This window comes from Sinohyriopsis cumingii, chromosome 17 (assembly GCF_028554795.1).
Source record: "Sinohyriopsis cumingii isolate HCF-2022 chromosome 17, ASM2855479v2, whole genome shotgun sequence".
Lineage (NCBI taxonomy): Eukaryota > Metazoa > Mollusca > Bivalvia > Unionida > Unionidae > Sinohyriopsis > Sinohyriopsis cumingii.
Genome location: NC_142977.1, coordinates 115,648,769 through 115,672,994, shown reverse-complemented (window position 1 = coordinate 115,672,994; position 24,226 = coordinate 115,648,769). Strand labels below are relative to the sequence as shown.

The window sequence follows — 24,226 nt, the reverse complement described above, 5'->3', positions numbered from 1 at the left end:
AGGGAAACGTTTGTTCCGACAGTACATATAGAACAGTAAACTTTATATGAACTAAGCATGCAATGCCGACTGTTTCCTTTTCTGGTGAAAGAATACAAACTTAGTAATTGATCACCGATGTGCTGTTTTGTTTTTGGTTTCTGTTTGCTCTGGTGGTGGGGGTAGTAGAATCAAATGCAATAAACATAATCTGATTTATTTTAGAACTCTCCTTTATTTCCCCTACTGTAAACCCAAACTAACTTAATTCAGGTTTGTATGTATTTTTCTAGATTTATGAAAACAATGTCGTTTTTAATGTTGGATAATATCAGCACGAATTTGTAACAAGAGCTAGTATGAATGGATGGGTCCAAAGGACATGGGTTATTAATATTTAATGGGCAACACCTTAAACATGAGTATGTGGTAAACAAAGTCAGGATTTTTGGTTTATTTTTTTATTTCCTGGAGCCAATAGATAGTCCTTAAAGTAGTCATGCAGGTGTAATGCAATATCTAAATCAACTTCTAAAATGCGACCCGTAACCTAATCATCTAGATTAGATAGGTCCCAAACAAATCATCTGGGTTTGACGTGATTTAGGCTTTGTTAATTCTGGATTTCTACGTGCTTGATCTGAAATCAGATTCTTGAGTACTACCAAAAGGTGGAGAAAATAGTTGTTAATTTATGCTTTTTTGCAGCATTTTTTAAATATTTTACTTTGTTTTCTCTTTTTCTTTTTCCTTTCAGGAAATTTGACCCAGATCGTAAGTAATGACTGAGTACACTGCCGCTAACTCTCGGATCATTTTTCTGTCCCTAAAAGTAATCTCTCTCTCTCTGTTGCAATGTCAGCTACAACACCTTTTTTATTTAGATTTTCCAAAATGCCGTATCTACAATGCACCAGTCTACCTTCGCCACGGAGGCATCATAGGTAAACTACAATCTCGATTTAACAAATACTATAGTAGAACAAGTTTTGTGAGAGTTTATTACTTCATATATCGTTATGGCCATAAAGTCAGTAATATCACCGATTGTAGCCCATGCTGTGTTAAAGAAGCATTCATATCATAAATATTCCAGTCAACTCTGCTAATCCAAAATAGTTTTGGGCTATTTGGTAACTGGAATAGGTTTTACAGGCTGGGTGGGCGTGAACTGCCAAATATCACGTGCTGTACGTAATCAGAGAAATTCATAAATTATTAACTTACGAAACTGCCATTTAAATTTTCAGGCACGATCTGTTTTGAGGAAAATGTATTTATATCAGCTAATATATGCAACTTGATATTGCATTTTATGAGCAAAAGATCACATTATTATTATTATTATTATTATTATTATTATTATTATTATTATTATTATGATTAGTAGTAGTAGTAGTATAATTATTTGTATTGTTGTTGGTGTTGTTGGTGTTGATGCTGTTTTTATTATCATTATTATTATAATTATTATTATTATTATTATTATTATTATTATTATTATTATTATTATTGTTTGGGGTGTGCGAGGCCTGGGCAGGTGGTTACTTGAATATGACCTCTCCTTCACTATTGTGTCCACAGCAGCACCTTGACGTGGGGCCCCCTGCTTCCACAGATCCTGCTGTGTGGCGCGACCGAGCCCCTGGGTGGGCAGTGTAAGAGAAGGACAACTCTGACTCCAAAACCCGGGCAGATGGAGCTCGTTAGCCTTGTCAGGCAGTTTGTCTAGGAGAAGGAAACTCTGATTCCAAACCCACAAAGTCTCATCCATTGGTTGATTGCTCCGCTGCCTTGTGGATATCTTCGGGGGCAGGATAGGCTACGGGAGTAAATCCAGACAGAAAATCCGGAGTGGAGGTCCTAATGCGGCCGGGTGTCAACTCCGATTTCCTTACGGCAACTCCTGCATCCGAACTGGAGCCAAATGTCATGCTCAGCATTCCATTGGACCCCATCAGCAAGGACGAGAGGGGGATGCTGACGTCTGGGCAGCCCAGGATCTCCATATCCACACCCAGGCTTGTTCCCTGGAGAGGTCACTCCAATCTCGCTACTGAGTGAGGAAACGACACGGAAGCTGGCAGTCTACGGGTTATAAGTTCCACCCGATTGATGTAGGGATGGGGCGCCACGGGTCAGCGTCGACGGTGGGAGGAATCATCGTGTCCCGTTGGCCGACTACCGCCCGTCTAAAACTGGGCAGCCCCCGGTCAGTAAGGTGTTGACCCGCCATCGTCCGCCTGCTCCGGTGGGTGTCTGGAGCTCAGTGTTTTGCTCAGCATGACTAGCAGACGGTAATTCCACACCAGATAATAGAAACAAGAAACCGATAAAGAAGACACCGTCTCTTCTTTTCCCAAGTTGGAACGTGCGCACGATGTTCACAGGCATCTCTGATGCCATCAGGGAGGTGGACGACACCAGGAAGACGGCCATCATCGATAGAGAACTCACCAGACTAAATATCAGCATAGATGCAATCCAGGAAACAATGATCGCCTCTAGCCGCTCCCTCGGAGAGGAAAACTGCACCTTCTTCTGGAAGGGTCGAGAACCTGAGGATCCCCGCCAGCATGGTGTGGTCTTTGCCATCAAAAACAACCTCCAAAGGGGGCACTGAGCGTCTCTTGTCCATTCAACTTACCACTGCTGCTGGTCTAGGCAACATCCTCAGTGTCTACGTCCCACGTTCAGGTCTTCAGAAGACACAAAGGATCAGTTCCATGGGCAACTGGACGAACAGATCAAAGGATGCCCCAAAGACGAACCACTAATCCTCCTCGGCGACTTTAATGCCAGAATAGTTGCGCACCACGAGTCCTGGCCTACCTGCCTCGGGCATCATGGCACTGGAAAGACCAACCAAAACGGTCAGACACTACTGCAGCCGTGCACCTACCATGACCTGTGCGTCATAAACACCTTCTTCAAGTGTAAGCCACAACACAAAGTGTCATGGAAACAACCCAGGTCTCATCGCTGAAACCAGCTCCACTTGGTCATCGCCAGGAACTCTGCCCTTAACAGCGTCCTCACCACCAGAAACTACCACAGTGCAGACAGTGACTCCGATCACGTCCTCGTTATCAGCAGGTTGAGACTACATCCACACACACTTCACCGCTCGAAACCTAAAGGACGCCCTCGTATAAACACTGCGCAGATGTCGGTCCCCTCCAAGGTGGAAGAGTATGTGTGCGCCCTGCACCAGGCTCTCCAGGGCCTGCCAGAGCAGGATGCCACAGCCAAGTGTAACACCATGAAGGATGCCATGTACAGCACAACCATGTCCACGTTTGGCAAGAGGGGACGGCCCAGCCGGGACTAGTTCAACACACCTATCAAAGATGGAACCAATAACCGAGGACAAACGAAAGGCCTTCATAGCTTACACAAATGCCCGAATGAATGGACGCTTGCTGGTCTCTGAAGTGCTCGAAGCAACACCCAACGCAACGCTAGACAGTGCGTGAACGACGAATGGCAACAACTGCGTGAAGGAATCTAGCGCAGTTCCGGGTCCGAAAACATCGAAGGTATGTACAGTGGAATCAAGAAGGTTTCTAGGCCCTACAGTGAAAGTGGCCGCCTCCCTGAAATTTCTGACGGGAGAGAAGATCAGTGACCGATAGCAACAGATAGCCAGATGGGTGGACCACTACGCAGAGCTATACTCCCGAGAAACGTCAGTCACCGATGCGGCCCTTAGCAGCATAAAGAAACTACCTACTATGACGGAACTCGACGAAGTGCACACCTTCGAGGAGCTCAGCAAAGCAATCGACTCCCTCCCAAACGACATACACCAGGTAGTGACAGCATCGCGCCCAAAACCGTGGGAAACCAACATTGCTTCAGCAACTACATGAGCTACTTTGCCTCTACTTGGAGGAAGGAGCAGTCCCCCAAGACATGCGCGACACCACGGTTGTGACCTTTTACAAAAACAAGGGCGACCGCAGTGACTGTAATAATTACAAAGGGATCTCGCTCCTGAGCATCGTTGGCAAAGTGTATGCCCGCATTATACCCAACAGGCTGTAGTTGCTAGCGGACCGTGTGTACCCAGAATCCCAATAAGGTTTCAAAGCAGGCAGGTCAACAACAGACCTGATCTTCTATCTACAACTCCAAGAGAAAAGCAGACAGCAAGGTCAACCACTCTACATGATATTTATCGACCTCACCAATGCCTTTGGCCTGGGCAGCAGGAAGGGCCTTTTTGAACTTCTCAGTAAGATCGATTGCTCCCAAAACTCCGTATTATGATAATCTCTTTCCACGCCAATATGAAGGGAACAGTCCTGTATGATGAATCCTCCTCATCCTCCTTCCCAATCAACAGCGGCATGAAGCAGGGCTGCGTACTAGTGCCAACCCTTTTCGGGATCTTCTTCTCCCTGATCCTGTTCTACGCCCTCAGCTCGTCCACTGATAGGGTATATCTACACACCATGTCAGACGGGAGGCTGTTCAACCTGGCACGACTGCGCTCGAAGACCAAAGTAAGATCGGTGCTCATCAAGGAGACGCTTTTTGCAGATGACGCGGCTCTTGTGACCCACACCGAGGACGCCCTCCAGAGATTGGGAGATCGTTTCGCTGATGCCTGCAATCAGTTGGAGCTCACCATCAGCCTGGGAAAGATAAACTTCGTCTTGCAAGATACCCCCTTATCCCTCCATCAAGATCGACGGTGTCACCCTGGAAGCAGTCAAGAACTTTAATTACCTTTGGTCACCCATCACTGTCTCGCTCGATGTGGAGCTCGACAGAAGGCTTGGAAAGGCAAACACCATTATGACACGACTAACGAAGGTGTGGGAAAACAACGCGCTGACAGAGCACACCAAGATCCAAGATCCAAGTCTACCAGGCCTGCGTTCTCAGCACCCTTCTATATGGAAGTGAGACCTAGATCACCTACAAGAGGAAAGAGCACCGGCTCAACGCCTTCCATATACGGTGCCTAAAACGCATCCTGAAAATTAGCTTGCAAGACCGCATCCCACACAGCGAGATCCTGCAGCGTGCAAGTTCCCCATCATTTACTCCCTGCTGAGCAAACGCCTCCGTCGATGGCTGAGACAAGTCTGACACATGGAGGATGAGAGGCTGCCAAATAACATCCTATATGGACAACTGACCACTGGCACCAGAAGAGTTGGCTACCCCTTATTCCGTTTCAAAGATGTGTGCAAGTGGGACATGAAGGCTGGACATTTCACCTGACGGCTGTGAAGTGCTGGACGAGGACCGAGGCACCTGAAGGCTGACTTTAAACAAGGACATATCAGTCGCTGATGCGAGGAGAGGCCAGTTAACGGCAGAGAAACATGAGAGAAAGAAGAGCACTGCAGCAGGCCCAGTAACTCAGACTTCCCAGTATGTCTGCACCAACTGCAATAGGGACTGTCACTCACGCATAAGCTAGTACAACCACAGAAGACGATGCCAACAGGCCAGAGACAGACGACACTCCAAAGGGCGCTATTCGCGTGGTATCTCGAGTTCATCATCATCATCATCATTATTATTATTATTATTATTATTATTATTAGTAGTAGTAGTAGTAGTAGTAGTATTAGTAGTAGTATTACCAAAATAAATTGAGAATTGAGTTATTGTATAAGTTATGCAATGCTCCTTATGGCCAATACAGACCTTCCAAAATTGTTTTAGGAACCACTTTCAAGGTTGTTCAGGACTGGCTAGAATGGATTTTATTTGCAAACAGTATGTGCGGACAAAATTGCTAATTTTAAATTTCTACCCGTTTCATGCAAAGGCTACTTGTTCTTGCCACTAAAAAAATTATTCATAAGTGTCAGCGGTATTTTATTTTCATTACATAAAGACTCCTCATTGCTGCACGTTGCATGAAAGTATGTGGACAAAATTGTGTGGATTGTTTCGGATAATAATTTATCGTTTCAAGCATTCACTTTGAATTGTTGCCAGACATTTATCTGGAAAATGGAGCATCACTATTATTATGATATTTTCCCATTTCTTCACAGTGTAACATCTCCCACCCACCGGTACTGAATTGTGTATTACCAGTATCCCTTACCACCGATGTAGTGGCCACTTCTTCACATACGAACTGGGAATGTATGTGCCATTCAAACCAATTTGCCGCTCGCACTTTTTTAAAACAATTGATAATAAGTTGTGTATGAAATAAATAATTATAAAGTTTGTGTCGTATCGCCTACTACCTATTATTTTGCATGAGAAAGCAAAAGTGAAAAACTGAAAACTGAAAATTATACTTTCATTACTGAGGATCTAATCAATCATAGGCATGACCTAACAAAACAAAGAAAACTTAAGAAAAAATACAGAACAATGTCTTTTTGGACAAAAGTTGGTAATATCTCAGTCAGGGAATTTGATGGAAGTGATATATTTCATGTCAAATCCTAATCAGATATCCAAATGCACAATTTATATGCAATATTCATTCCGGACTTTCTGCTTCTGAGAAGATTTCAGAAACATTTTGAAAAATTACAAAACCTCTTTTGAAAGAGAAAACCCTTCAAAATCTAACCAACCACTCAAAGAAAAGGCGAACTTACTAAATGAGGCCTCCCATTGATTTCAGCTATAGATGATTAAAACTTTTCCCTTTCCATTTTCAAACAAAAATATGTTTTTGATACCATAAACGAAATTACAATCTCTGAAAAAGAGAATACCGATATTATTAAATCCACTTCTGTCAACTGAGCCACTGTACCTGACAAAGTAGGCCACAAGATTCTTAAAGTGTCAGTGAAAGTATACGGTATAGCCATACGTTAGCTTAGATTTATTACTCTGAGGAAAGGGCGATGACAACAAAAATATAGATTTCTAAAACATCTATACTGATACCGGACGATTTCAGTAACTTATTCAAATCATGAATGCTATCATTGTGCCCTTCCCGATAAACATTATTAATGACATTGAACTTGAGATGTTGTAATCGCCATCAGAAATTCTCTTTTCATCTTGTTTTCAAGTAGTACCGTGATTGGATTCTGCCTCAATCTGCTCTATCATAATAGATGCACTCATATTGCACTGTCATTCACGAAGTACAAAACATACCTTTCTACAAGTTGCAAGTTCTTCAAACATATTTAAACATGCATCATTGGCAATTCATGGCGATGGTATATGAAGAAGGTTTTATTTTCTAATCTTTCACAATATGAAATCCTTGACAATGACACTCTATATTTAGGTATATTTCATGATATAATAGTCATGTACATTTCCAGTCGAGTAGACTGTGTGTTCTACTATTCCATGACATCAAACACATGTAGTGCATTGCGCGTTAGAACCGTATAGGGTGATCTTGCAAAGAATGACACAAACAGAGGACAAGAACCATACCAAGAGGCGACGCTACAAAAATAGCTAATAACATTAATACCATTCCCTAAATATTCGGCCAATGAGAAGGCGGTAAACGTACCCTCTTGGAAACAATCAGATATGCAGTGAAAACAAATAACGTACACAATGCAACGAATAATTCAGATTTACTATACGATATACATGGACATCACCTGAAATAGACTTGTAAGTTCCATTTGAAACATCATAAATGACTGAAATAAATAGCAACGTGGAAATATGTCCATTCAATATTGGAAGTGGACACTCGACTACGCTTGACACATAATTTCATTACCGTGTTTATTCTGGTTATAAAATGAAAAACAAATTCAATATATATATATATATATATATATATATATATATATATATAAACATTGTTTAAATAACATTTATTATAAGAAAATAGCAAACTATCAGTACACATACTGATTATGGTTATTGTTTATATTTCAATAAGTCAGTGATCAGTAAAACTTTTATACGGACTGTTTAACTGTTTCAATAGTCCTTTTACAGCGATTGATATTCTCGTATGAGTACATAACGTTCCTCAACTATTTGTACTGCATATTGATACATTATATCATTGTTTCTGTAAATTGTTCATAACCCAAATTTTAAGCTATTTGTTCTAAAGCTATCTAAAAATCAGATCGTCCTTTTAGCTGTTAATATATTTCCTTATTTGAAAAACCTAAAAGCTATAAAGTCCTTTCTAAATGATATGTTTTCCTCGTCTTTTGTTTGGTATGATTCTTCTTCTTTATCTCAGTCATTTTAATACTAAATGATTCCCATAACTAAACAAGTTATACATAACGCATGAATTGTATTATAGGTATTTTAAATTCAAAGTCCATTCTGTATATAATAGACCTGTACATTTGCCTGTTAGGTGACCTTAATCGCAATGTTCGCTTTCATTAGTTTCTCTGTTACAATTGTTGACAAAGCTTAGAATAAAATAAACTATTTAATCTGTTTATTTTTTTCATGGACCTTATCGCACATTAGCAAAACAGCATGAAATCATTTTTGTTTTGTTTACATTTATAGCGATTGATGTTTTATAAGTCCTAAAAATCTGGAATTGTATAACTTTTTGATCTAAATCAAGCAATGCACTATCAGTTCAATAGAGAGGATACATACTATACTCTCTCACTCTCTTTATATATATATATATGATATTGTTATGATAATGAAATAATTTAAAAATGTTACATCGGTGATGTGATTGTTTATGAATATTTTACACGTCATCCTTTTCTTCAAAGTATTTTAATACTGTAAATGTGAGATTAACTATACGAGAAATGTTCTTTCTAGTGGGCTGTAACACATATATGAGTAATACGTACTTATAAAGTAACAAAGATAAAATATATAATTTTAAAAGATTTAATGTTTTCATTTGAAAATTATCTGTAAGTCATGAAATAAATGTGATAAAACTAGTATTAAAGTTATTTAAGATACTTCTGAATATCCATCAGTTGCAATGCAAAACCATTTATATATTCCTCTCTTCTAGACGAAGTTATTCATCTGATGTCAAATTTCTAAGCAACTACCACATGACTCTCCTTCGTTTCACGCCGTTGAACTTGTTACACTTTTATTTCCACTGTGATGATGTCAGGCGATGGTTTGCATTTTTTGCAATAACTTATCCCTTCAGTTACAAGCATCCACTTTCATATTAAAAGTTATTTCGGAAAACTCTCGTTGGCTACCAAACCATTACACAAAATGTTTGCAAATGAAGAATGGTTGTCACATGATCCATTAGTGTTTTATCTGGTGCTCTTTGATTTGCTTCTTCTAATCTAACGGAGGGAAGATAATCTGGTTAACATACTATTTTTATTTATGGTGATTTGACGTAACATTGCTTTGCTTTTCATCCGTTATCATTTGTCATTAAGATATCATTTGTAATAATTAAAGCTTGTAATTACAAAAGCGACACAACAAACATCTTAGGAACACAAAGCAGTGATAATAATCAGGTTGCTTACTTTTTCAATGGATAACAGTTCACCTCTGTGCAGTATAAATGTACTCAGTAGGAAATGATTTTGTCAGCCTTTGGAATCGTCATAAGAACTACTCACAACAACAAAATGTAGGTTACAGTGACCAAGTTCTAACGTGTCACTGACTTATTGGGGTTGTTTGATCAAGCCCTTGGCAAAGAAGTCACGAGTAAACTTTTGCAGAATTCTTCACGTGATAATTACGCAATTAAAATAACATTAATAAACTAACCTATTGTACTTTACATGTCAATTAAACATAAACAATATAGTATCACAAACATTACTATGTAATTTCAGAATGGTTACAGCGTTCCTCAAAGCATCATGATATAACATTTGTATGCTGAACTTCCCCGCATTACTAATCAAATATCTAGGAAACAATTTACTTTCATTTAAAAAACCCGAAATCATTTTTTCAAAATGAGACTATTTGACGTTTTTAACATAGTCTACAACAAATTCCTCTTAACGGACTGGTACGTAAATATTTGAATTATCAACCAATAGGGTACATATTTTGTCATCTACTATTCCATTTTGGTACAAATCACACGTCAAGAAAATTTACCATGCAGAGTGAGATCACCGGAAACAGTAGTGAATACTGGTTTCCTGGCTAGCACATGCGGCTATGACCTTAGGACATCATATAAATGAATGCAAAATTACAAATACATACGTATGTTAGCCCTAAATTAAAAACGCAAAGAACTTTTGATGCAATTAAGGGATTGTAATTAACTATTGTTATCTTGGTTCCGTGAGTCACATACTGATTCAAAGTTCTTAAATTCTCTTCTTATTTTCTCTGTGTTGTACGTCGTTCTGAATTTGGTGAAAACTTTGACCATATTCAATTGCCGTGCGAGTCAAACTCTACGTTTGAGGAATAGAAACAGTATGATTTAAATCACCAGTGGTTGAGCACTGATTCACTTGCCAGGTACCATTATCTGTTTCAGTACAATGATTCATTATTGCGCCGGCATCGAAGCTTTGTTCCCGTGAATATGATACACCTTTCAAGCCAACAGATACTTTGTTTTGCTTCTTGATTACTACTACTACAATTATTATTACAGCGACAACAGCTACCAGCAAAACAGTAAGAACGATCGCTATCTTAGCTTCGAATGAAATCTCACTGGGGTCCGGTGGCTTGCTGGGGAAAGATGCTGCTGAAAAATAATATTTTTTCATATTGTTAACAAGTATGTGATCATATAAGCTATATTGGGTTTATATGCATAGTCTCTATCGAATAGGCTAACGACTTATTTCACTTCTTTGTATATATGGTTGATCAGCGTCAATATTTGAGAGGTACATGTTAAAATAATTGATATGCCATAGCTCTCAGAGGCACAGCTATTGAATTGAATTGTATTGAACATTCTTAAACTACAGCAATATGTATAGATCAAGCCCCAAGGAAGTATTATGATTAATTCTAAGATACACCGCGAGAGTGAATGAGATTTCAACTTAGAACTAAACGGATATTATAGTTTATCCTGTATACTATAGACAGTGATAAATATGTGAATAACAGGTTTAGATTTCATGTCTCATTCATAGGCACCCATTATTTATATTTTACGACATACATACATGTACACACATAAACAACAATTACATAAATATACATATATATATATATGCGCACATACATACATACACGTGGCAGAATACTGTTCATACGACGAGTCAAATACACAGATCTTTGCTAACATTATGTCTTGAGTGACTTATCAACATTTATGTTAGCAAATTCTAAATAGATGTTAAATGTAAGATGAGTAATTGTGTGCCTGTTATGTATGAATCAATTGAAGTGATTTTGCAATAAAGGCACTCAAGATTCAGTTAACGAACTGCATAAAGGGATGTTCAAACATTTGAAGCTTTCCTATAGATCCGATGCAACTAAGAGAAAGTTTTGAGATGAAGCAGTACGTTAAATATAAAATGGTTTCAGTTTTGGGCAGATTAACTTCGCTTGATAAAAGTTGCCCGTCAGCTTTCCGATTATGCTTAACCAAAATCAATTTGGACAAAAACTATTATCATTTAAATCCGAAACGACATGAGAATTATACATTTTTCAAATAATATTCGAATAATATTATTTATACTTCTAATAAAATATTTCCCAACAAGATGTCACTGACACTATTCACGAATGTATATCAATATAGCACATTTGGGTGAGTTCTTGCAACTCAATGACATCTTGGGTTGCTAACTGGAAGTGATTTTACCTTATGTATAACGGCTATCGTACGTGTTTCAATCTCATTTCCTTTTTCATAATTCACTTTAATCTAGTAAAGCTGTCTTGAAAAGACCCATCCGGAAATCTGTTTTGCGTCTTAGTTAGCCGTATAACTAATGTGTTGATAAATATTAGTCAATCAGGCTTAATACATTTGACATGTTAAGTTGTATTATGTTGTGACCAGTTTAGGTTAAATTTTTATTTTCTAAAATTATTGAATTCAAGTGACCGTTTTCCCTGGAAATACAAAAGTGCTCTGATAATTCATGGACAAAGACATTTACTGGAATTATAAGGAATTCAAAAACTGAATACTATTTTCTGTGTTCCAACAAGAGACTGTTGACACATCAGTACAACGCTCTTAATGATGTCATCGCAATCCATCTTCAATTTCATCGATTTGAACTTCGATTGCTGCTGCTGTCTCGACACTATCTACTTTACAAATAGATAATAACAGTATGTTTTGTGTGCAATTTGGTGGAAATTGGCTGAGACACTTAAAATATTCTTTGGGAACTTAAGATGGCAACATTTCTCTTGTGAAACGTAATCGCATAATTAAAGAAATATCTGATTGCATCTTCCCTTTGACATCAAAATTTATCAATCAATAATGGTTCAGTCTTGAAAATACCAGTGACTTTGGGCAAATATAACATTGGCTGACCAGATGGAAAATGACAAGATCTGGACCTTCTCTGACTCTTAGCTTACCAAATATCTGACTCGTTAAGATATATAACAGATCGTTGAAAGCGAAACATTCTCACATCAAAATGATGCATAAATTACTGAAAAATAATATGACTTTTAATGCGATCAACATTAAAATGCACGGAGAAATACACAAGTTAAATGTATTCAGTATAAATCAATTACTTTCCAGACTTCGTCTATAATATTAGCCTTTGTTCACTTTTTAACCAATCTCTTATATAATCAACCTTTCCAGACATTTGGAGAGAAGTAAACCTTAGTCCAGTTTTAAAGAAGGGCGATCTTTCCATGGTATATAATTACAGGCCAATTTCGCTGCTCAAAATTGTTGGCAAAGTTTTTGCAAGACTAATTTTTAAACACATATTTGATTACGACCGTTAAAATAACATTCGTGTGACTTTTCATTCTGGTTTTATTCTGGGTTGATGTACGGTTAATCAATTAACAGTCTTTTATGATATGCTCTATAAATCAGTAGATTCCGGAAAGACATTAAGAGTTGTTTTGGGACAAAAACAAGGCTTTTTGGTCGTATCTTGCATGAAAGACTTGTTCACAAATTGAAAGTACTACAATTACATGAAACCTTATATAATAGTTTTCTAGCTAACTGAAAAGCAGAAGACAACGAGCTATGGTTCCTTGAGTTTTTTTAGAGTGGAGATGTATTAGGGCTGGTATGCTCCAAGGATCCGTATTAGGTCCCTTACCTTTAGATATACATAAACGATAATCATATACACTCTAATATTGATTTTTTGCAGATCATAATTCTAATCTTAGATAATCCAGTCGTAGACGCTCACAACCTCAACTCTGACCTGGACACAATTATTATCAGTAGGCACATATCTTTCAACCCTTCTAAAACTGACATTATTGAAATTAATAATCTTTGATTCCACTACTGTATATGTTCAACCAAATAATTTATGAAGAAGATGTGGACAAACATCTCTGAGTACTTCTCTCAAATGACTGCTCATGGCACAAATCAATAGACTATACAAAAGAAAAGACATCATCAAGAATCAATTTAATGCATCAACACATAATCCAACTGGACAGGAAATCTTTAGAATTTATATACGTCTTTCACATAATTCATTCTGAGATATGGTAATTCGGTTTGGGACAACTGCATATTACTCGAGAAAAGAGAGCTCTAATAAATACAATGAGGCAGTCAGAATTGTGACTGGTGGAACAAAATTAATATTTATTGAATCACTATGTAGAGAAACGTGATGGAAAGTGTTGAATCCAGACGACAAAAACACAAACTTACACTCTTGCATATAATGACAACTGGTATAACCCTCCATATATTACATCACTGATTCCAACAGCTGTAGGTGATAATACTCTCTAAGACTAACGTTAGGTAAACAATTTCCAGTTTCTACAGGATAGAACAAGTCTTTATTACAACTCGTTTCTTCCTTCGACCATTCGTGAATGAAGTACATTATCTAGCGAAACCTGTCAAATGGGCGCCATTAACAAATTCAAAAAGCACATTAAGTACTCGCAGCATCTATGTTCCAAGACACTTTAATTGGGGTAAAAGAAAATTTCAAATTATACATGCCCAAACTCGATCAAACTGGTGTTCACAACTTCTTATCATGCAATTATTACCAAGAAGAAAACTTCGCACTAATTCAATCCCTCAATCCATATGGTAATTTAATTTTAGTTCCTTCTTTTGTGGGGATACAAAAATTCAGAATGAAGTAAACATTCGTGTGTTTTATGCAGTTCATAAATCTATTGAAAAATCAAAACGATTTACTTAAGCGCACATGTTACTATCACGCATGCACTTTCATGGGTCATGGTTAGCTTCAAACAGCAATGTCCCATATATTTTCAAATGATTTACCATGGCCTCTGCAACGACATGCTCTAGGAGAAAGCACTGTCCACTTTTCATCTTGTTTTTGTTCCTTTTTGTTTATTTATTTTATCTCTGCATCTTCAACTTTCTGTGCAAAGTTTGACACATTCAAATTGCCAATCTTACGTTTTAACTTGTTTCCTTCTTTATTCCTGTTTTTTCCTCCTACTCGCTTGTTGTTCATCCTCAGGCTTTATATACCGTAGAGCAATGTTCATGTTTAACCAAGAAAATCATCATTTTGACTATTATAAACTTTTATTTTTTGTCATTAAAATGAACTTTCGTACGTCATAAATGTCATATCCTTAAATATTTACATATTTTTCTTGTAAAAGAGAAGAACTTTATAAAACCAATGGCCCTCGTTCTAATCTTTAACCTTCTATATTATTCCTCGAGTAATGTCCAATTACGAACACATGAAGTAAAATATATTTAAACTTGTACTAGTAAACTGTTTTTGTACCTCTTTCCATTACTTGCAACAATCACAGTATGTAAAGTCAACGTGAAATACAGCTTTATGATGTGGATGTCCTGATCGATGTGAGTCAGCCTTTGTTTCAATAAATAAAAATGGTTGTAAGCCAGCTTTTAGATCAAAATATTAAAAATGTAGGCTTGCAACTATTTTGAAACTATTTGCAGGCATCATTCGTACCCCTAGATGAATGTAGTTTGCAAAACATATTGGTGAGCTATGTTCTTTTCAAGACGATTGAATATTCATTTCAGGTGGTTGCTTGATCAAGAAATCGATCTTTCCATCAACTTACATCCCATTCGTATAGGTCTGGGTGAAGAATCCGAGTTGTAGGATTCGCACCGCGTACCAATGAGGCAGCTTTCGGTATCTTCAATAATATTTTAATTCTACTTCTAGCCTGCAGTTTAATCAAAACTATGATCGTTACGCACTCTTAATGATTATTTGCACTATCACACATGCATTAACAGTAGAGAAATTATAAAAAAAATATGCTGTTTGAGGTATATCAATTTAAATTTATTCCATGTGGCATAACCTATTTTCTGTGCTTCACAAAAAATATGGGAGAGCATATATTGTTACCCACTTCATGTGCAGTTTGAGACTTGATTTCTGGATCTACATTGGAGCCTGTTTTCGACGCTACAAAATATCTTTTCCAACCTCACTATGAAAAAGCAAATTAGTTCCACGGAAGGAAGGAAAGAGATGGATGACAGGAATCACTCATTTGTAATGGTGGAACATTGTTGACAAATACCTTTGTTTCATAGTTTCATTTGCAAAATATGGTCAAACGCATGTGGATGCCTCTATCCGTCGAAACTCAATGCATATGTCTATCACAATATCATTGAGTTTTGTATGACGTTACATCAGTTTGCGGAAACAGTTGCTGTTCGACAAATGTTTAGTGTGTCGAGCTAAACATGATGAATGCTGAAACACATGTTATGCGTTTGTTTAAAATGATTAATTATGGTAAGTAAATGTCGTCTAAATCATTTAAGAATAGGGAAGGCAATTGAATTATTCTTGTTTCTAGGTTTTGCTGAAATTCAAAAAGGATGGTAAACGTTGCTCTTACAAACACCATTCACATTTTGTAAGCTACCTTACTTTAGCTCTGAAAACGGCATATGGAAACAAACAAATAAACCATTTATTGCCACACTAATTCGCATTACCTCTTAAGCTACACCAATTCAGATCTTGCCACGGATTACCGGTTGGCATTAATACTAATACAAACGATGTCATCCGAGAGTCTGATAAATAGAATTGACATGTTGATAATGTAATTTAATCTTCGCTTTAATGAAAAAGTTTACCCATGACACGAAAGGTAATATTTTATTTTGTTGTTTAATCTTTATTCTAGATCTTCATCAAAACAGAATGTAATGATACTCTTCGTCTGTTCTTCTTACCTGTGCAGTCGCCAGCTGTATCATCATAAACATAACCGGTTGGACAGGCACACAAATAGTCCCCTTGTCTGTTGTCACAGGTGGAATCACCTGCACAGGGGCTACTAATACACTCATTAATATCTATAAAGGAAAACTGCATATGGTGGCGCTATACAGTTTCGCATTTTGCATAGGGTTAGGAATTTAAAGAAAAAGAATGTCCCCGGCTTTCCTCACTGGTTATACTGGCTATTTAAAAAAGACCTTGTATATCTTAGGTATAATGCAAAGAACCTTTAATTCCCTTTATTTTGGTGTATGATTGATGGGTGTACTATGGGTTATAGAGTATACAGCTTGGCCTTACTTCAAATGTGCACCTTTCAAAAAAGTGCTAGCTCTACTTGGTCATTTTCACTTCCTGAACTTCAGAGGTCAATTGTATAAAAAAGAGCCGATAACTTTTTTTACATTTTATATATTTGGTAATTCATTCATTGCACTTTCAGAAGCTGGTATTGTCTAGTCTGGCAAAATTCATTTTCCCTATTTTAATGGCTGCTATGTATAGTGTACTTTAGACTAATTCAGACTGATTTTTTAACACAAGGGAGCAGTCATTTTAGTTAGCAGTGTGCTTAAATCATGTAAAATTTCCAAAAGTACAATATCCAAAAGAAATATCATCCACATTACATTAATGTAGCATAGAGGTATGCAAACATTCTCTCCACTGTGCATGTTTTAAATGCGAACTACTTCACCTTACATACATCACTCTCTCAAAAGTACATATTATCTGGTGAGCGCCACCTATCAGAGTTTAGTCTAAATATATTGCTTGGAAAGCTGGTTGGTTACTAAGAGTACTTTCAACAAATATTCGCTACATCATGCCGAGGAAACGGAATCTAAGCGCATTTCTCAAGAAAAGACCCGGCCATGCAAACCTTCAAGCCTTGGATTAAGATTCAGACACTATAACATATGATCTAACAAGGATCTCTTCTAAATATAAATACAAGTATACCAATACTACTGTCACACTCAACTGCTTGATATTACAAACTATCCTGACGTGAATTGTGAGCCTAAGAAAATGCATATGCTTGTACATGTGCGGAAAGAGAGAGATGTCAGTTACGTTACTAGTTCTTTGAACGATCCGAGTTCTGATATGAAGTAGCCAAAGATCCAAAGGTAATCGTAGAAAATGTTTTTAAAATGATTTTCGCCAATCACTTTGGTTTGATTTATCTCTTTTAGTCATCAGAATGTATACTGGTTTAACGGAAGCAATGCTCTATGCTTACATATGTAATGAAGTTGTGTTTAATTAAATTTTTTCTATAACTTATTTTATACGTACCTTTAGAGAAATTAGTAAACGAAAATTATGTGACAAAGTGTACAACAATACTTCAAATATACAAGTATGTTTCAATATTTGTAAATATCACCCAGAAATGTTAGGATAATCTGAGCAATGTTTTCTTTAAACTAGAGACACACATGTTTAAACATATATTGTCTGCCTCACAAGCCGACTTGAGAGTGAAGTCTGCATATACACTGAATACAACGTCTTAATTATATCATAATCACAACACCTCAGTTCATATTCTCTGATGTTAGTCCCTATATGTATGTAATGTCCGCCTGAGGCTGTCATGGAGAGAAACAGAAAGACAGACAGACTAACAAACATACATAGAAATAAAGCAACAGAGAAAGAGAGAAGTACCTTGACATTGATTAGCACCAGTGGTATAGTTGTAGACATAGCCAGCAGGACACGTACATCTGTACGCATTAATTAAGTCTATACATGTAGCGTTCCCTTTACATGGTTTATTTTCGCATTGATTTATTTCTGAAAATACAAAAAGACCATTTAGCCTCTGTTGTTTTTCTTAAATTTTCAGGCATTTGAATATCGTTTTCAAGAGAACTTTTTCTGGATAGATCGCATTCAATTTGTAACTGAAGAAGGAATTAAAAATGAGGTATCTAAAAAGTGGCTGCTAGAGTCTTTGATGTACAGGAAGACTTGTGTTAAACAGGGTCAATCAGGAAGCACAATAATCTGGCCTTTTAAGGCAGACGTGTGCTTGAGACTGGTAATTAAATGATATTAATATAATGTCTAAATATCCACGGATCTTGGCATGTCGTATTAAACAGGTGCTAGGAAAACTTTCACAGTACCTTTATGTCCAAAAACTTTAATAAATATGTCTTATCGAAAATTGTTTCAAGACTGAATTGATGAAATTGGAAATGCAAGTTATGTCAACCAAATCGGAATTTGTCAAAGGCTTCTTGCAAATTTTACTGCCGGAAAAAGTAAAGGAAAGGTCGGCATTCGTGACTCAAGATATAATTTATCAATATGAAGCGATTCCGTTTGGAATGAAATGATCACCTTGTACCTTTCAACGTTTATTTAATAATATTACTTATGGTCTAGATAATGTATGATGCTTACATCGATGATGTCATCGTCTACAACGACACTAGGAAAGGTCACCAAAGAGACAGTTCGGAAATTCTTTGACAAGCTCACTGATGCAAAATTGATAATTAATTTATCCGAAAGTACGTTTTATCATTCTTGTGTTATATTTCTAAGATATAACGTGGGACATGGACATATTAAACCTATAGATGCTAAGGCCAAGCTATCTCTAAATTTCATGTGCCTATCAGTACAATGCAACTGGGTATGGCTGAATAATATTGGAACTGTTCTCAAACTTTTCCATTGTAATTGCTGAACCCCTGACACAATTATTGAGTAGGAAACCATGCTTCATTGGTCTGAAAAACATCACGAGGCTTTTGATAGGCTATAGGCCATACTCAAGAGTGCACCAGTTCTTTCAGCTCCAAATTTCAGTAAATCATTTAAAATGTTGCTGCAAGTTATGTTGGGGTTGGTGCAGTATTGATTCAAGAAGACAAACGTGGTGTAGATTATCCAGTGTGCTATATTCCTAAAACGTTAAATAAGCATCAGAGAAATGATACCACAATTGGTAAAGAATGAATTTATTTAATATTGCCAATGCAATACTTTAAAGTCTATATTAGTTCAGCTCCTTATTATTATTATTATTATTATTATTATTGTGTTTGGTGATCACGTTCCGATTACTTTCAATGGCAAGATAAAGTACAGAAGTCAAATATTATGAAGGTAGAATTTGATGTTGCAGTAATACAACAATGTCATCAGGAACGTCAAGAAAGACAATTTAATAGCAGATACACATCCATTTGTATGGAAATATTATATTGCTTTATGTACATTTTGTATCATTCATAAGATTTCATCTTATGTAATGTATATTTCATTCATAGCAAAAAGAAAGTTCAACTGGATAAATCTTTCTATTTCTTTAAGAAAGGATGTGATATGTATATTTATTTTGTATTGTTTGTTAGAGGTTTGTTTAGTTTTTCTCTACAAAATATAATCTTCTACATAACTCATTATCAGGTTTAAGAGAAAACTATTAATTCCGATCTGCCCTCAAAAGCCAACTGATAACTATATATGACGGGAAAGAATCAGTAGCAATTTATGTTGATTTTTCAAAAGTTATATGATCTAGTAGATCATTAAATATTCATAACAAAATTCAACGCATACAAGAGTCTTTGATAATTCGCTAGCTTGGTTTGATTCTTGCCTAAAAGGAAGGTAACTGTGTGTATCTGTGCGTCAGACGTGGCATTCCTCGAAGCTCTATTCTTGTCCATTATCGATTTCTCCATTTTAAAAATGATTTACCGCTTCAAATTAATGCCAAAGAAACTGATCTTTATGCAGACGACACATACTTCCTTATTGACATCAGTGATAACATCTCTTCTCGTGAACAAAATTTACATGACGTTGATAATCTCATACTGTGGTGCGAAACTATCAAAATACAATTATTTACAAAGCAAATTAACTGTATGACATTTGGATCAAGGCAAAAGGATAAAGAACTTAGAATATATCAATATATTTGTTCAGGAAACTAAACTACATAGAAAAGAAAATCAAATCATTTAGGTGTAATTATTGTCAGTTATTTAATTTGGAAGAAACAAATAAAGCGTTTGTGTTATGTTGTATTCTCCATCAGAAACGGCCTTAGCAAACGCGGGGCCCGATCTGGATCATTTTGGCAGATCCCCCCTGGGTTTACGTGCGGGGCCGGCTCTAAACACAGCACTTGGAAATAAACTTTTAAATAAGTTTTATATGATATTGAACTGGACATTTCCTTCCGTTGCCTTAAAATTACTTTCTCCCTATATATATATTTAAAAAAATTACAAACACGCTGGGTCCCTGTGAGCGAGTCGTCCGATTGGGCCAAATTGGTCCAATCGGACTAAAGGCGGTCCTGTAACATAAATTTGATAATTCAAATTATAACCTTTTGTCATATGTGTGTATGTGACATTCTGTCTAACCTGTGTTTGTGACTTTCTTCCATGACTATTTGTTCTGCGACTTTCTGCCCCTTTACCCACCTTCCAATCGCCCAAAACGACATGTGTATCCTATGTATGGTTTAACTCATTAAAAGCCCACGTGCCACGTGTACCAATGAAGACGTTGTACCTTACTTCCGAGTTCTGTAACGTGAACATCATATACTATATGCCAAATCGGGTGGTAATATATAAAAAGAGAATGATATGCTTCTGCAATTATACAAATAATGTAGACTTTCTACTGGCATTACAATACACATTTAATTTTCGAAACCTGATTTTGCTTACCTAGAAAATTGCTTGTTTCGGAACTGAAGATTTTATCAGGATCTTAGACCTACTGGCGTTAGATCTATGCAGACCGGTCTGAACTGCACATGAACAAAATGGTACGCAAAATGGTATGATAAGTTCGAGATTAGGAGTTGAGAGGGCCAAGGACACACAGTCTTGGGTCCTATATGGAACAATAAGGTCCTCTGTTTCCTTAAAGTAGAAATGTGCCTAACTGAGCATAGTAACTATTTGTCTTTTCCTGCTGTTTTCAACATTCCACTAAGCCTAATTGATTATAAGTACTTTCACATTTTTACGAACTGCCAAATGTTAAAAATAGTATACTACTACACCACTTTATTGAAGTATCTTGTACATGGATTTCAATCTTATGTGTGTGGTTCTTTCTTCATGGAAGTGTAAAATGTACTTTCAATACCTTGCAGAAATGTACTTCTGTCGGTGACCATTTAAAGGGGTTATAATTTCATTTGAGTACTACACAACACAATTGTTCTAATTTGCCATTTATCTAAACATATTTCAGACTCTTTTTCTCAAATTTGCTGCAATTTGTATTTATAAATATGATTTTTGCGTAACTTACTGTGATGTAAACAAGTCTTTTGAGACCTGTAATTAGATAATTTAGTATTATCACAAGTTACCTCTTTCGAAGTTCTTTTGAGCAACACATGCTCATATTCTAGCGATTATAGCTATTGCCAATTCTTCCAATGCAGATTATGCGAATCTAATCGTAGTAGAAATCATGATATATAAGACTTTTTGAAACTTCCCATCGGAACGTACATTGATGTCCCATGGTCATGTAAATATGCATGCCAACGTATGAGCCTTATCAATATCAACTGGCTTGCGACTGATATTGTCTTGACCACCTAAAATTGCCATAGGAAAATAGAAAGAAAAAAGCAAATAATATATCCAGCCCACACCGACATGACACAATTCAGCGGCATTACGGTATGTCAATACGTCACTTCAAGCCAAAGGCTCTCCTTTACTATATGGATATCGTGTGAATGTGCTCAAAATGGCCTAATTATCTTTCGACATTAATATACATCGAGCCTTGGAAAATATGCTATATATGACTATAATTGGTAGAGGAAAAACCTGGCGGAACACCGGTAAGTACCACCGACCAAAAGGAAACTACTGGTGTTTTCTCATATTCCCACATTGGCTGAGTACGAGACACGAACTCACACAGACAGAGGTGAAAATGCAGTGATCGATAAAGGCAAGCGTCTTTAGATCACTCAGCCACATGGGGCCCCGATTAGGATCGTAATGGTATCATTTAAAAATAAATATATTTAGCGACTAAATATAGCAGCCCCAGTGATTTATCTTAATGCAGTCAATAATTTTACATGTGCAGTTTAACGAGATATTTTTATACAGTACCTTTCTCGCATGTTTTCCCGGTATACCCAGGGGCGCACGTACAGTTAAATATGTCATACTTTGAGTCCGAGGTACAGTTGCCACCGTTCATGCATGGTGATTCGTCGCATGCGTGTATTTCTAGTGACAGAAAAAGAAATAAATACCGGTATATAATCAATTTCGAATATAATTTTATGGTGTTATAATCAACTGAATAACTCTTGCGTAATACTTCAAACGTGATTGATTGTATGCAAATAATTAATTAGCCAAAACGTTCAAAATGTATCCCAAAGGTATGTTAAATATCGAGCTGGCTGAAAATTTCGTGTAAATTTCTAATTTGAAAATGAAACTGAATTTGATGAAAAGTCTAGGGACAGGAAGCTGGTTGTTCAGGTGCGGTAGCATACAATATAAAGTAATGTGCGAATAATCCTCTACTTAACGTTGCAATAGATCGGCCTATTTCTTAAGGTTGTTGTACCTATAATAATACTAATATTCAGTAGTGAAGACACGAAGAAGTGTTTTTTCCAACATAATTCATTTTCAACCTTTCGTTGTGGCAATTTGCAATGCAAATATCTTCATTTCTCACATTTAACATAATTCGGATATAAACTTAAAATCATTCATCAAATCATTTTCAAAATTGGTTTGACACCTTTCAAATCTCTTTTTAATATAGTGGCCCGGGGTGGCCTAGTGGTCTTAAACGCTCGCCTTTACCGTTTACTGTCATCTCACCTCTTTCCGCATGGCTTCGAGTTTTGGGCTCGGCGTATATGGGTATGTGGGAAAACTTGCCAGTCGGTCGTTGGTTCTTCCGGGTGGTTTCCGGGTTCTTTTTCCCACCAGTTATAAGGCCGCCATCTAAAGCCTATCATGTGCTGAAAAATGGTGTTAATCCCATAACGACAGCTCCTTTTGACTATACCTAGAATAGCCTGGGATATAAACATGGCCACCTATACATACCCCGAACATCGGTCATTCGGAATGTCTTCCCCTGGTGCAATGCATATCAGTCGCATGTGGTCTTTGTGCAGTATGAGTTGCTTCTAAATCATGTTTAAATTGTTCGGATATTTACAATGAAATTACTCCAACATTGCTAGAGCAAATTATTCCTGAAGATTTTTTTGTTCATTTTGTTAATGCGTTATTAATAAATTTGTGACAATTGGAGGTATGAATAAATGACTAAAATTGATTCCATGCCCATAATGGAGTTACACTAGCCCCATAGATCGTTTTAGTTGTAGTTGGCTAATTGAAAATGGGTATAAAATGTGCAAACCCTATCGTGGCAATTTATCACGAGTTTAATGACGGGTCAAGGTTCGAACTCTCCATCAACTTATTTTTCATGAAAACTCCGCCATACATTCGTACATTTGTTTTGAACAATGCTTTTGCTTTTAAGATTCTTTCAGATGCATTGTATTGCTTTTGATGTACAACTGGCTTATACGAGAAATGAAAAGCATCACATATTTTCTTAGACGATAGACAGACTATGCTAGTTGCTGTCGACTTTGCATCTCAATGTATTTGTGACACTATACACGGGACTCAAGCGCAACATCAGCTAGGCATGTTGACACTTGAGTTATCAACACCAACAGCAGGGAATGTAGATTTGTTAGAAATAATTTCTTCCTAACTCAACTGTGTGACCTACTAGAGACGAATTAATTCCAGTGGACCCCAAAATATGTTTTCGTTCAAGCCTATTGGGCAAATAAAAATCGAAATGGCTAACAAAATACCTTTTGAGCCAGGTATGGAATCGAT

The 24,226-nt window shown here is 36.8% G+C and overlaps 1 protein-coding gene across 4 annotated transcripts in view; it reads right to left on the bottom strand.

Annotated features, from left to right (window-relative positions):
- Window positions 1-7,501: 7,501 nt before the first annotated feature.
- LOC149779711 (furin-like protease kpc-1) overlaps window positions 7,502-24,226 on the bottom strand; it is a 52,814-nt gene continuing 36,089 nt past the window's right edge. Inside the window, exons 14-16 of one of the 4 annotated variants that reach the window (XM_089940564.1) lie at window positions 22,445-22,564; window positions 17,982-18,110; window positions 7,502-10,606 (exon numbers count right to left, since the gene is read on the bottom strand). In XM_089940564.1, coding sequence (XP_089796690.1) covers window positions 10,305-10,606; window positions 17,982-18,110; window positions 22,445-22,564 — 551 coding nt within the window. In that variant the 3' untranslated portion in view covers window positions 7,502-10,304. Of the gene's footprint in view, window positions 10,607-17,981; window positions 18,111-21,022; window positions 21,221-22,444; window positions 22,565-23,181; window positions 23,320-24,226 lie in introns of those variants that run through there. The other 3 variants (XM_089940565.1, XR_016415701.1, XM_089940566.1) reach the window with 3 other exon arrangements.